At 47.0% G+C, this 13,880-nt stretch overlaps 1 protein-coding gene across 3 annotated transcripts in view; it reads left to right on the forward strand.

Annotated features, from left to right (window-relative positions):
- Positions 1-1,624: 1,624 nt before the first annotated feature.
- Positions 1,625-13,880, forward strand: part of FMNL3 (formin like 3) — a gene marked incomplete at both ends in the record, with an annotated part of 68,489 nt that continues 56,233 nt past the window's right edge. For all 3 annotated transcript variants that reach the window (XM_080706477.1, XM_080706478.1, XM_080706476.1), the window contains one exon: positions 1,625-1,750. In XM_080706477.1, the coding sequence (XP_080562603.1) occupies positions 1,625-1,750 (126 nt within the window). The remainder of the gene's footprint in view (positions 1,751-13,880) is intronic.

The following is a 13,880-nucleotide window of genomic DNA, read 5'->3' on the forward strand; positions in this document are numbered from 1 at the left end:
CACCTGGAATGGGGTGCTCTCACCTGTAAGAGGGATGGAAGTTAGGCCAGCAGAAACGATATCATCAATGATAACCTCCTGGCAGAAGAGCCTAAAACACTATTCTCCTGCTTCTCCATTTTCACACCAGCCAGATAAACCTCTGTTGATCAAGTCCTCTCTTCCTAAATGCTTTTTACCTGTTTGGCCAGTTAAAGGTCTTCCTCGCCCTTCAACGCTCAGTTCAAATGCATCTTCCTCATGATGACTATCAACAGACATGACCTTTCTCTTTCTGAGAGTCCTAGTGTTTTTTTTTTTTTGTTTGTTTTTTTGTTTTAGGGGGGTGGGGGTGGAACCTAGGGGTATTCTACCTCCAGGCTATACCCCCAGCCTTATTTTTTATTCTTTATTTTGAAACAGGGTCTAGTAGCTAAGGCCGTCCGGGAACGTGATCCGTCAGTTTCAGCCTCCCAAATGCTGGGATTACAAGCGTGCGCCACCACGCCCGACTTCTTCTTCTTCTTTTTTTTTTTTTTTTTTTTTTTTTTGGAAACAGAGTCTCAGTAAATTGCTGAGGCTGAAAGCCAGGTTTGGTGGTGTACGTTTGTAATCCCAGTACTTGGGAGGCGAAGACTGGAGGATTGTAGGTTCGCGGCGGGCTTCAGCTACTTAGGCAATTTAGGGTCTCTGCAGTTTAGTGAGACCTGTTTCAAAATAAGGAATAAAAAAAATAGGGCTGGAGGCCGGGTGTGGTGGTGCACGCTTGTAATCTCAGCATTTGGGAGGCTGAGACAAGGAGGATTGCGGTTCGAGGACAGCCTCAGCTACAACTTAGTGAGGCCCTTTGCAATACAGTGAGGCCCTGTTTCAAAATAAAGAATAAAAAATAGGTCTAGGGTGTAGCTCGGAGGTAGAACGCCCTTGGGTTCAATCCCAGTACCATCCAAAAAAATTTTTTTTGCTGAGGCTGACTTTGAGACTGCGATCCTCCTGTCTCAGCCTTCCAAGTACTGGGATTGCAGGCACGCGTCACCACGTCTGGCCCAACCAGAACCACCTCTCTCGTAGTTAGCTTTGCACACTTTGTCCTATAAGTTTACTTATTTGTGCACCTTTGTGCCTGACGCCCCCCAGCAAGCTCGACGACCCGATGCCCGCGGAGCCGCCAGGGCGCGCTCTGCGCCAGACGCTCGTCCGTCTGGTGGCAGGAGGCGCTGTGATTGGCAGGCGCGACCGTCCATCGGGCGCGGCGGGGCGGGGCGGGGCGGGCGCTGGGGCGGGAGGCGGGGCCTGCATGAATCGGGCGCGCGGCGCGCGGGCTGCAGTCGGCGCTCGCTGGCTCCCGAAGCCCGAGTCCGGGCCGGGAGTGGGTGGGAGGAAGCGAGGTGGGGGAAGGGGAAGAGCGCGGGGGGCGGGGAGGGCAGCGCGCAGGGCGCGAGGCGGCGGTGGGAGCCGGAGCCGTGCGGGACGCCCGGGAGCGCTGCCCGCCGCGCCGCCTCCGCACGACTCCTCGGAGCCCCCGACGGGGCGGAGGAGCCGCGCCCCGCGAGCGGGAGCTGAGGAGGAGCCGGCTTGGGGCGGCCGAGCCCGAGGCCCCGGGCGTGGAAGTGGGGGGCTGAGGCCCCCCGGGGGCCCCGCCGCGATGGGCAACCTGGAGAGCGCCGAGGGCGGCCCGGGCGAGCCGCCGTCGGTCCCGCTGCTGCTGCCGCCCGGCAAGATGCCGATGCCCGAGCCCTGTGAGCTGGAGGAGAGGTTCGCCCTGGTGCTGGTGAGACCTGAACCCGGCCCTTCCCTCTCCTGCCGCTCTCGCGGGTCCGACGCCCCGGGTGGGACTTTGTGCGGCTCCTTCCGCCCACCCCTCGAGCCGGGGCCCCGCAGACCCAGCCTCCCGTGCCTGCGCGGGAACCCCTGAGCAGACCACAGCCCCGTCGGCGACCGCGGGCGGACACCTCGGTCGCCGGGCACCCTGGAGGGTCCCCAGCCCGGGATCAGCCCAGGATCCAGACTTCCCCCTCCTTCCTCGGCCCTGCTCACTTCTCCCAACTTCTCGGTCAGTCTCCTCGATTCAAGAATTCCCACTCCCAGATCTTCTCCCTGGTGGGGCGAATTCAGAAACTGGGGCCGACTGGCATCTCAGCCTAAGTCCGTCTTCTCCGAGTGGGGAGACCGCCTTTCATGCTAACATGGAGGCTTTCCAGGGAGTGGGTTCCTCTCCCAGCCCCGACCAGATGTTTTTGAGAAGAGAGGGGACGGAGGAGGGGGTTGGCAGCTCTTGAAGGGGATGGAATAAAGAGCGATGCCATTCTACTTATTTTCAGGATGGCCTGCAGGCATCCAGTTATAGTGGATTTGCCTAAAAGGCTGAACATGTGGATAAGCCATTTCAAACTAGTGAAACAATACACAACCCCCCCTTCATATTAAGCTCTAGTGACTGGTTTGTGTTCTTTTTTGCCTGTGCTTTGTAGTTTTTCTGTAGATTTTAAAATGATCTGCGTGGATGGGCTTTTAGGGCTGACTTCGAGACTCCCCCTTGGCGTGGGAATTGGACACTGATGTCAGTGGCTACGTGCATAGAGAGTTTCTGGTGTCACTGGGATGAAGCTGGAGAGTATGTTGGAGCTAAACATAAAGTTTTGGAGGAAGTGAACATTTGCTAACATAAAGCTTCAAGAAACTTGAGGAAATAGCTTTCAGTTTCTCCAAAGAACTCTCTCTCAGAAATAATTCTGTCATTATTGTTGGAAGGCCTCAAGGGCTGACTTTGCCTGTGCTGGTGTTCAGGGATAAGTTGTGGACTTAGCAGCCTTATTGGGTTTCATCTGCCTTGGAAGAGGAAGATTAGATCTGTTGGCAGCAGTGGAACTGTCTAGAGATCCTGGCCTCTCTGATGGTGGAGAGTCTGACATCAGCCCACTGGCACCAGAGCTGGCTCAGAGAGGGTCCCACAATGTTTTAGGGGGAAGCTGTGTCACTGGCACTTCTGCCTGCCAGTTCTGTGAAGGACCAAAGGGATCTGGGCCACACATCCTGTGGCCCTTTGCATTTCCCCAGCCTCCTCAGGGGGATGGGGTGAGTAATGATTACTAATGTGCTGTGACTATCTAGGAGGTTGAGGAGGAGAGACTGGGACATAGCGCCCTAGAGAACAAGGGCTCAACTGTTGGGAAAAAGAGTGGGAAGACATTTACACTCCAGCAGGAGTTTGAAAACCCTCAGCAAGCTGGTACCAGTTAGCTATAGAAATTATCTGTGTTCTGAAGTGGGTTGCCTGAGGTAGGGGCTTCCAGGCTTTTGTTAGAGCTGAGACCTGGAGTCCCATCATGTCCTCAATGGAGCTTGGTCGGCTGGTTTGTTTACTTAGCAAATTGATGGCTTAATATTCACAAAATGCATGTGGTGTCCTGATTACCAATCAGAGAACCCAGGTCAAGTTGGGGGCTGGACCACCCACTTGCAATCCTTTCTTTCCGTATAAAGTTTTGATTTGTTTCTGCGTAGCTTTTGTTTTGGTCTTGTTTCTGTGTGTCTGAGCTGCCGCTGATGGAGGGTTGTAACAGGGCAGGCCAGGGCTGGTTAGCTCGTTCAAGAGAGGAAGGGATTTAACCTCAGTTTGCCTTTTTTTTTTTTTTTTTTTTTTTTTTTTTTTGTGGTACTAGGGCTTAAACCCAGAGGCATTCTATCTCCAAGCTACCCCCACAGCCCTACTTCATTATTATTATTATTGCCATATTGGGGGTGGAACCCAGGGGCATTCTGCCTCCGAGCTACACCCCTAGCCCTATTTTGTTTTCTTTATTTTTTATTCTTTTGCGAGTCTGGGGATGGAACCCAGGGGCATTTGACCTCCAAGCTACACCTCCAGTCCTATTTTTCATTCTTTATTTTGAAACAGGGTCTCACTGAGTTGCAGAGGGCCTCACTAAGTAGCTGAGGTTGTCCACAAACCGCGATCCTCCAGGTCTCAGCCTCCCAAATGCTGGGATTACAAGCGTGTGCCACCACGCCTGGCTAGGGATGTCCTTTTTCTACAGCTTCTGGAAAGTGCCCTTTCTACTGTCCTTTGGGAATAATACTGACTGTGAGTTAGAATTTTTTTTGGTACCGGGGATTGAACCCAGAGTCATTGTACCTCCAAGTTATACATTGTACCTCCAAGTTATCCAAGTTATATACATTGTACCTCCAAGTTATACTCCAAGTTGTACCTCCAAGTTATATGCCTGGTGTGTGTGTGTGTGTGTGTGTGTGTGTGTGTGTGTGTGTGTTTGTGGTGCTGGTGATTGAACCCAGGGACATTCTATCACTGAGCTACACCCCCAGCCCAATTTTACTTCTTATTTGGAAACAGGAACTCACTAAGTTGCATAGGGCGTTGCTAAGTTGCTGAAGCTGGCTGTGAACCTGCGATCCTCCTGTCTGTTTCACAAATACTGGGATTATAAGTGTGCAGGATCATGCATGGCTTGACGCTTGATCTAGGGACATATGGTATATATTTCTTGACCATTCGGGAGGAGCGTAGTATAGTAGAAAAAGAAAGGGCTCTACCTTAGCAAATGTCTTAACTTCTTCAACATCTGTAAAATGGTACTAATACATAGGGTGTGGTGGTGCACGTCTGTAAGCCCAGTACTTGTGAGGCTGAGACAGGAGGATAGCAGATATGAAGACAGCCTCAGCAAGCAGTGAGACTTTCATCAGCCTAGCCAAACTCTGTTTCCAAATAAAAATAAAATAGGGCTGGGGGTGTAGCTCAGAAGTAGAATGCCTCTGGGTTCAATTCCCAGTAACACACGCGCGCGCACACACACACAGATAACTAAGCTGGGTGTGGTGGCACAGGTTTGTAAACTGAGTATTTGAGAGGCTGAGACAGGAGGATCTCAGGTTTATAGTCAGCCTCAGGAACTTGTGAGGCCCCCTGCAATTTAGTGAAATCCTGTTTCAAAATAAAGAATAAAATAGAGCTGGGGTTGTAGCTCAGAGATAGAGAGCCCCTGGGTTAGATTCCCAGTAATTTCTACATAGTAGGATGGTGAAAACCAGGTATATGTACGGTGCTTTGCATCCAGTAGGTAAACAGTATAAACAGATAAGCTGAATTGGGTGCTGTGGCACTAGCCTATAAACCTAACGACTCAGGAGGCAGGAGGATCACATGTTCAAGTTTGAAGCCAGACCCTGCAATTTAGTGACATCCTATCTCAAAATAAAAAATAGAAGCGAGGCATGATGGTCCATGCTTATAATCCTCGGAGGCCTAGACAGGAGGATCATAGATTCAAGGCCAGTCTCAGCAATTTAGCAGACTCTTTAGCGACTTAATGAGACCCTGTTTCAAAATAAAAAATAAAATAGGGCTGGGGGTATAGCTCAGAGGTAGAATGCCATTGTGTTTATTCCCCAGTACCAGTAAATAAAAATAAACTGGGTGTGACAGCACATGCTTGTAATCCCAGTATTTGGGAGGCTGAGATAGGATCTCAGGTTCATGGCCAGCCTCAGCTGCTTAGTGAGGCCCTCCTCAACTTAGACCCTGTTTCAAAATAAAGAATAAAAAGTAAAGCTGGGCGTGGTGGCACATGCTTGTAATCCCAGCATTTAGTAGGACAAGACAGGAGGATTGCGCAGGTTTGAAGCCAGCCTCAGCTACTTAGTGAGACCCTTTGCAACTCAGTGAGACCCTGTTTCCAAATAAAGAATAAAAAATAGGGCTGGGGGTGTAGCTTGGAGGTAGAATTACCCTGGGTTCCATCCCCAGTATGGCAAAAAAAAAAAAAAAAAAGAATAAAAAATAGGGCTGGGGTTGTAGCTCAGAGATATACTGATCCTGGGATCAACCCCCAGTATGCAAAAAATTAAAAAGGCTGGGGCTGGGTGTGGTGGTACATGCTTGTAATCCCAGCACTTGGGAGGCTGTGACAACAGGATTGTGGTTCCAGGACAGCCTTAGCTACTTAGGTCCTTTGCAACTCAGTGAGACCCTGTTTCAAAATAAAGAATAAAAAATAGGGCTGGGGGTGTAGCTGGGAGGTAGAATTAAAAAAAAGTCTGGGGATGTAGCTCAATGGTAGGGTGGCCCTGTGTTCAGTCCTGAGTCCTAGAAAGAAAGACAACAGACAAGCTGCTCCTTTCTCATCATTTTCTTTCCCAGTTTGTCAGTTTCGTTGTAATTAGTAGAGTTTATGAAAAGGCTGTTTGGGGGATATGTTGAGGTGACATACTGGTATCCTGGTTAAGCATGTGAACTTTTAAGTTAGAATGGATTCAAATACAGTGGAGACAGTATTTCATGGCAGTTTAGATAAATGTCTGGCTTTAAGTAAGTTATTAATACCTTTGAATTCCAGTTTTCTCTTATAAATGGGATAATAATAACACTTGCCATATGAGGTTATTGTATGGGTTTAATGAAATTGGAAGCCAAATACTTACCAGAGTCTGTCATGTACTATATACTTAGTAAATGGTAACTTTTAAGTTTGTACCTCTCAGCAGTGACTCAGATCTAAATTCACTTGTATTTCCAAAAAGTGGTTTTAAGTTCAGAAATCTGATGAAGACAGTTACCCAATTTGTATACTCAGTCTCTGGATATGCTTGCTGTTGGAGATGGAGGGCTTCCCCAGGCCCAGTGTATCTATGGAAACCCCCTGAAAAGCACCCTGGCTGGGGAAGTTGTATCAATGCTGAGTCAAGACCACAGGCTCCCTTCTTTCTGGTGAGGAAATGTGATGTGATCCCCAGCCTGTCAGCCAGGTTGGAGAGTTAGAGGCCTGAGGCTTTGAGGTGATTTCTTCAGGACACTGGTCCCAATCTTAACCCAGCACCATGCCTTAAGCCAAAGCTTCTCTACTGGAACGCTGCGGATGGATCACTGGTATATGTGGAATATTGATTCCCATTTTTCCTAGGGGCACCTGTTATCCCTGATTGTCCTTCCTGGGTGTGCCCTGATGTGACAAGGGTGCAAGGCTGCTGTATTACACTTTTGAGGATCTTTTCTTCCCTTCCCATTTTGTTGAGTATAGAGATATTTGGGGTTGGCGCAATTACTGGAATTCATTATTTTTGCTTGTTTTCTTTTTGGTTTTGTGGTACTGGGGATTGAACCCAGGAACATTTTTACCTCTGAGCCATATGCCTTGCCCTGTTTTATTTTATTTTTTTTTGAAACAGGGTCTCTCACTAGGTTGCTGAAAAGCTTATACTTGTTGAGGCCATCCTTGAACCTGCAATCCTCTAGTCTCAGCCTTTGAAGTACTGGGATTAAAAGTGTGTACCACCACGCCCAGCTCCATATTTATGTTTTATTTGGAAACAGGGCTCACTAAGTTGCTGAAAGCCTCACTAAGTAGCTGAGGCTGGCTTCGAACCTGCGCAATCCTCCTGTCTCAGCCTCCCAAGCGCGGGGATTACAAGCATGTGCCACCACGCCCAGCTTATTTTTTATTTTGAAACAGGATCTCACTACGTTACTGAGGGCCTCACTAAGTCCTGAGGCTGCCTTCAAAACTTTGATACTAGCCAGGCATGGTGGTTTGTAATCCCCGAGTTTAAGAGGCAGAGACAGGAGGATCGCGCAGGTTCGAAGCCAGTTGCGCTGGCTTAAGAAACCCTGTTTCCAAATTTAAAAAAATCCCCAAACCCGCAAAAAAAAAAAGTATAAAAATAGGTCTTGGGAGTGTAGCCCAGAGGTAGAAGGGTTTTCAGGAACCCCAGTACCACCAAAACAAAACAAAAAAAAAACTTTGATACTCTTCTTTTACCCTCCCAGGTATTGGGATCATAGGTGTGCACTACCACACCTGGCTGGTGTCCCTGTTTGTTTGTTTTTGTACTGGAGGTTGAACCCAGGGGCATTTTACCTCCAAGTTACACCCCCAGCCTTTTTATTTATTTTTAGGGGAATATAAGAGCTCTATTTTGGGAAGTATGGGTACAGTTTAAGAGAAGATCTTGAAGCTGGGCATGGTGGCACATGCTTGTAATCCCAGTACCTGGGAGGCTGACAGGAAGACCACACAGGTTCGAAGCCAGCCTCAGAAGTTTAGTGAGGCTCTCAGCAACTTAGACCCTGTTTCCAAGTGAAATATATAATAGGTCTAGGAGTATAGCCTGGAGGTAGAAAGCCCCGGGTTCCATCCTCAGTACCACAAAAAAAAAAAAAAAAAAAAAAAAAGAAAGAAAGAAAGAAAGGGAAAAAAATATGTTAGAAGGTTATATTCTGTAGAAAAGTTCAGAAGTGGTTCGTTTCTGGAAGTGAAAAAGCCTTTTTAAAAATTTTTTTTTGCACTGGGGATGGAACCCAGGAGCATTCTACCTCCAAGCAGCACCCCCAGCCCTATTTTTATTTTCTTTACTTTGAAACAGGGTCTCACTGAGATTGCAAAGGGCCTAAGTAGCTGAGGCTGCCTGCGAACTGCAGTCCTCTTGTCTCAGCCTCCCAAATGCTGGGATTACAAGCGTACACCACCATGCCTGGCTGTCTTTTTTTTTTTTAATAAAAAGCAAAAAACAGGATCTGGATAAATTGCTAAGAGTCTCACTAAGTTGCTGAGGCTAGTCTTGAATTTGTAATCCTTCTGTCTCAGCCTCCCAAGTTCTAGGATTACAGGCACACACCACTGTGTCTGGCTGGAGTGTGTGTGTGTGTGTGTGTGTGTGTGTGTGTGTGTGTGTGTGTTGGGAATTGAACCCAGAGGCATTCTACTTCTGAGCTACATCCCCAGACCAATTTTAGTTCCTCTGTGTGTGTGTGTGTGTGTGTGTGGGGGGGGGGGGATTGAACCCAGAGGCATTCTACCTCTGAGTTACAGAATGATTTTATTTCTTATTTAGAAACAGGATCTCACTAGGTTGCGGAGAGCCTCACTAAATTACTGAGGCTGTCCTCAAACCTGCAATCCTCCAGTCTCAGCTTCCCGAGTACTAAGATTAAAAGCATGGGCCACCATGCCTGGCTGAATTCCTCTTTATTTTGAGAATAAGAGCTAATCTCTGGTCTAATAGTCTGTGTTTTGGTCCCAATGAGATTAAGACCCTAGCATCTGTTGCTCACAAACTAAAATTCTGGCCACTTCTGGACTTTTCTTAGATAGAAAAGGAAGGCAGAAGGCTCTTAGCTGGGCATGGGGCACACACTTGTAATTCTAGCATTTGGGAGGCTGAGGCAGGAGGATCGCGGTTTGCGGGCAGCCTCAGTCATTTAGACCCTTTGCAACTCAGTGAGACCCTGTTTCAAAATAAAGAGTAAAAAATAGGGCTGGGGGTATTGCTCACAGGTAGAAATGCCCCTGGGTTCCATCTTCAGTACCTCAAAAAAAAAAAAAAAAAAAAAAAGGCCCTAAGGCCTTTGCTGTGCTTGCATCTTGATGTTTTTCTTTGTTGACTTATGACATACTTGAAACTGATTTCTGAGAATTCAGATACTAGAGAAATCCCTGACTATCCCTCAAGAGGGGGCTCTGTAGCACAAGGGTGGGGTAGTATGACAGGGCTAGCCCTGTGTAGCCCCTCCTCACATTTCCTGGGTGATGACTGATGACTCTGGGTTTTGCCATAGTGCAGCAACTAAGCTGGCATGAGTGTTAGTTGTTTGAGAGGCTCTGAGGGGCCTCTTTTGATACAAAAAGAGGTTGGGAAAAACTTGGCCTAAATATCAGGTTCTAAATCACCATGGTGGAATTTTTTCTCCATCCCTGAGGATTGTGGTGAATCAGTTCAGGCTGGAATAGAAAGAACTTAGAGAAGGAAAAGGGCATTCAACAGCAGCTGGTGAGAGGAACCTCCTCCTTGTTCAAAGAACTTGCTCAGAAGATCCTTGGCTACAGAGAGGAGCCCCATTCCCTGACACTCCCATATGGCTCAGCCTTGGTCTAGTGAAGGTGTGTGTGTGTGAATAGGGATAGATGGAGTGGAATCTTTTTCATTTGGGAATGTTTTCATTGCCAGTAGGAGAGTTACCTTTTTTTCTCTCTCTCAAAGTAACACTCATTCTCTAAAAAAAAAAAAATATGAGACATCTTACAAAGAGGGAGACATTGACTTAGATCGAAAAAAAAAAAAAAAACACATTCAGGGCGTGGGATTGTAGTTCAGTGGTAGAGTGCTTACCTAGCTTGTGTGAAGACCTGAGTTCCATTCCCAGTACTTCGAAACAAAATGAAAAAAATCCATGTTTTCTCCAATTTTTTTTTTTTTTTTTTTTTTTGTGTGTGTGTGGTTTGGGTGGTACTGGGGATGGAACCCAGGGGCCTTCTACCTCCGGGCTATACTCCCAGACCTATTTTATATTTTATTTGGAAACAGGGTCTCTTAAGCCAGCTGAGGCTAGCTTCAAACCTGTGCGATCCTCCTGTCTCAGCCTCCCAAGCGTGGGATTACAAGTGTGTGCCACCACGCCCGGCTTTTTTTTTTTTTTTTTTTTTTGTGGGTCTGGGGATGAAACCCAGGGGCATTCGACCTCCGAGCTACACCCCCTGCCCTATTTTTTATTCTTTATTTGGAAACAGGGTCTCACTAAGTTGCAGAGGGCCTCACTAAGTAGCTGAGGCTGTCCGTGAACCGTGATCCTCCAGTCTCAGCCTCCCAAATGCTGGGATTACAAGTGTGCGCCACCATGCCTGGCTTGTTTTGCTTTTATTTTGTGGTACTGGGGATTTAACTCAGGGGTGCTCTACCTCTAAGCTATACCCCAGCCCGATTTTATTTTTTATTTTTATTTGTTTATTTTTTTGTGGTATTGGGAATTGAACCCAGAGGCATTCTACCTCCAAGCTATATATATCCTCAGACTGATTTTTTTTTTTTAATTTAGAAACAGGCTCTCACTAGGTTGATGAGAGTCTCACTACTTGCTGAGACTGTTCTTGAACCTATGATCTTGCTGTCTCAGCCTCCCAAGTGCTAGGGTTGCAAATGTGTGCTACAATGCCTAGTATTTTTTTTTGTGTGAGTGATACTGGGGATGGAACCTGGGGCATTCTACCTCTGAGCAACACCCCCAGCCCTATTTTTTTATTCTTTATTTTGAAACAGGGTCTCACTAAGTTGCTGAGGCTAGCCACCAACCTGTGATCCTATTGTCTTAGCCTCCCAAGTATTGGGATTAGAAGCCTGGGCCACCACGCCCAGTTATTATTATTTTTTTGAAATAGGGTCTCATTAAGTTGCACAGGGCCTCACTAAGTAGTTGAGGCTGGTCTTGAGCCTCTCTGATCCTCCTGTCTCAGCCTCCCAAGTAATGGGATTACAAGGGTGCACCACCATGCCCTACTTTTATTTTTACATTGAAACAGGGTCTTGCTAGATTGATGAACGTCTCACTACTTCCTGAGGCTATCCTTGATCCTGCAATCCTCTCGTCTCAGCCTCCCAAGTTCTGGGATTACAAGTGTATGCCACCATACCTGACTCAGGACTCAATTTTTTTTCTTTTTATTACTGGGGTGGAATTCGTGGACATTCTACCTCTGAGCTACATCTCCAGGCCAGCCTGCTGCCTGCCTGCCTGCCTGTCTGTCTGTCTATCTATCTATATCTATCTATCTATCTATCTATCTATCATCTATCTGTGGAACTGGGGATGGAATCCGGGGGCATTCTACCTCAGAGCAACACCCCCCAACCCTATCTTTTATTCTTTATTTAAAAAAAAAATTTAAGCCGGGTGTGGTGGTGCATGCTTGTAATCCCAGCATTTGGGAGACTGAGAGCGGAGGATCGTGTTTTGCAGACAGCCTCAGCTACTTAGTGAGGCCCTTTGCAACTCAGTGAGACTGGGTTTCAAAATAAAGAGTAAAAAAAAAAAAAAAAAAAAAAAAAAAAAAAAAAAAATAGGGCAAGCCATGCAGCTCGGAAATAGACTGCCCCTGGGTTCCATCCCCAGTACTGCAAAAAAAAAAAAAAAAAAAAAAAAAACACCACATAAAATTTTTTTAAAAATTGTTTTTATGGGACTGGAGATGGAACTCACGAGCATTCTACATTTGAGCTATACCCCCAGCCCTATTGTTTATTCTTTATTTTGAAACAGGGTTTCACTGAGTTGCAAAGGGCCTCACTAAGTACCTGAAGTTGGCCTTAAACCAAGATCCTCCAGTCTCAGCCTCCCAAGTGCTGGGATTACAAGCGTGCGCCACCATGCCCCGTTCTAGAACTGTATTTTGAACTAAAGAATTAAAACAAAAGCCAGGCGTGGTGGCGCACGCTTGTAATCCCAGCATTTGGGAGGCTGAGACAGGAGGATCGCAGTTCATGGATAGCCTTAGCTACTTAGGCTCTCCGCAATTTAGTGAGACCTGTTTAAAAAATAAAGAATAAAAAATAGGGCAGGGGGTATAGCTCGGAGGTTGAATACCCTTGGGTTCCATCTTGACCCCCCCCAAAAAAAAAAAAAAAAAACAAAGAATTAAACCAAGTGTGTTGGGTGAGGGATATAGCCCAGTGGTAGAGTTCTTGCCTATTATCCATGAGGCCCCTGGTTTAATACCCAGCACTGCAAAGTCAAATAATCAGCAAACAAACAACCAAAAAACCCCCATAAAACCCCAAACAAAACAAGTGTGTGTTTTCAGGTTGTCTTTGAGAGTTCCATGTGCCACAGTTATTTTTTAATCCAGAGCAGGGAGTACTATTTTGCTTGCCTATCACATGTTTCTCTGAAGACCAGGATAAGGAGGTTATGATCTTTGGGTGTCATAGGCTAAAGCACAGAGGGACTGGAGAGGTAGGAAGGATGGTTAACCAAGTGGTGCTTTAAATTGGGTCTTCAAGGTGTCATAGGCTAAAGCACAGAGGGACTGGAGAGGTAGGAAGGATGGTTAACCAAGTGGTGCTTTAAATTGGGTCTTCAAGTTGACCAGGGTAGATTAGGAGAGAGGAGGTAGTTCCAGGCCAGAGCAAGGTAGGAGTAGGTTAAAATAAAGAGGAGGAATGAAGCTGGGCATGGTGATGCACGCCTGTAATCCCAGTACGATCCGGGTTTGCGGACACCCTCAGTAACTTAGACCTGTTTCAAAATAAAGAATAAAAAATCGGGCCGGGCGTGGTGGCGCACGGTTGTAATCCCTGCGCTTGGGCGGTGGAGACAGGAGGATTGCACAGGTTTGAAGCCAGCAGCACTGGCTTAAGAAACCCTATTTCCAAATAAAAAAGGATAAAATAGGTCTGGGAGCGTAGCCCGGAGGTAGAAGGGTTTCCAGGAACCCCAGGACCACCCCCCAAAAAAAAATTGGGCTGGGGGTGTAGCTTGGAGGTAGAATGCCCCTGGGTTCAGTCTCTAGCAACACACACACACACAAAAAAACAAACAAACAAACAAACAAACAAAAAAACAAAAACGGGAGGAATGTACCAGCTGTAAGAAGGGCAGCCAGGAAGCCTGTCTGCTCTAATAGAGGAGCCTGGGTATCGACAGAGGTGAGCTGGGATCAGGATGGATAGTTCACGTTTTTTTTTCTGAAGATTTTCTTTTTGTTAGGTAAGACTGGAGACTTTCCTGCCCAGGCTTATGTTGGGAAATAGAGATTAGTTGGTAGGTGGTTCCTGGCCACTCATAAATTTTCTCATTAGAAGTTGTATGATTAAAGGCTGGGCATGGTGGCACACGCTTGTAATCCCAACATTCGGGAGGCTGAGACCAGAGGATCGCAGTTCGCTGACAGCCTCAACTACATAGTGAGGCCCTCCGCAACTTAGTGAGACCCTGTTTCAAAATAAACATTAAAATAGGGCAGGGGTTGTAGCTCAGAGGTCGAATCCCCCTGGGTTCCATCCCCAGACCCACCCCCCCCAAAAAAAAAAAATCAAAGTTTTATGATTGAAAACTGGGCTATGAGCCAGGCGGAGTGGCTCACGCTTGTAATCCCCACGTTTAGGAGATGGAGACAGAA

Source organism: Muscardinus avellanarius, assembly GCF_963383645.1.
Source record: "Muscardinus avellanarius genome assembly, chromosome: 11".
NCBI classification, from domain to species: Eukaryota; Metazoa; Chordata; class Mammalia; order Rodentia; family Gliridae; genus Muscardinus; species Muscardinus avellanarius.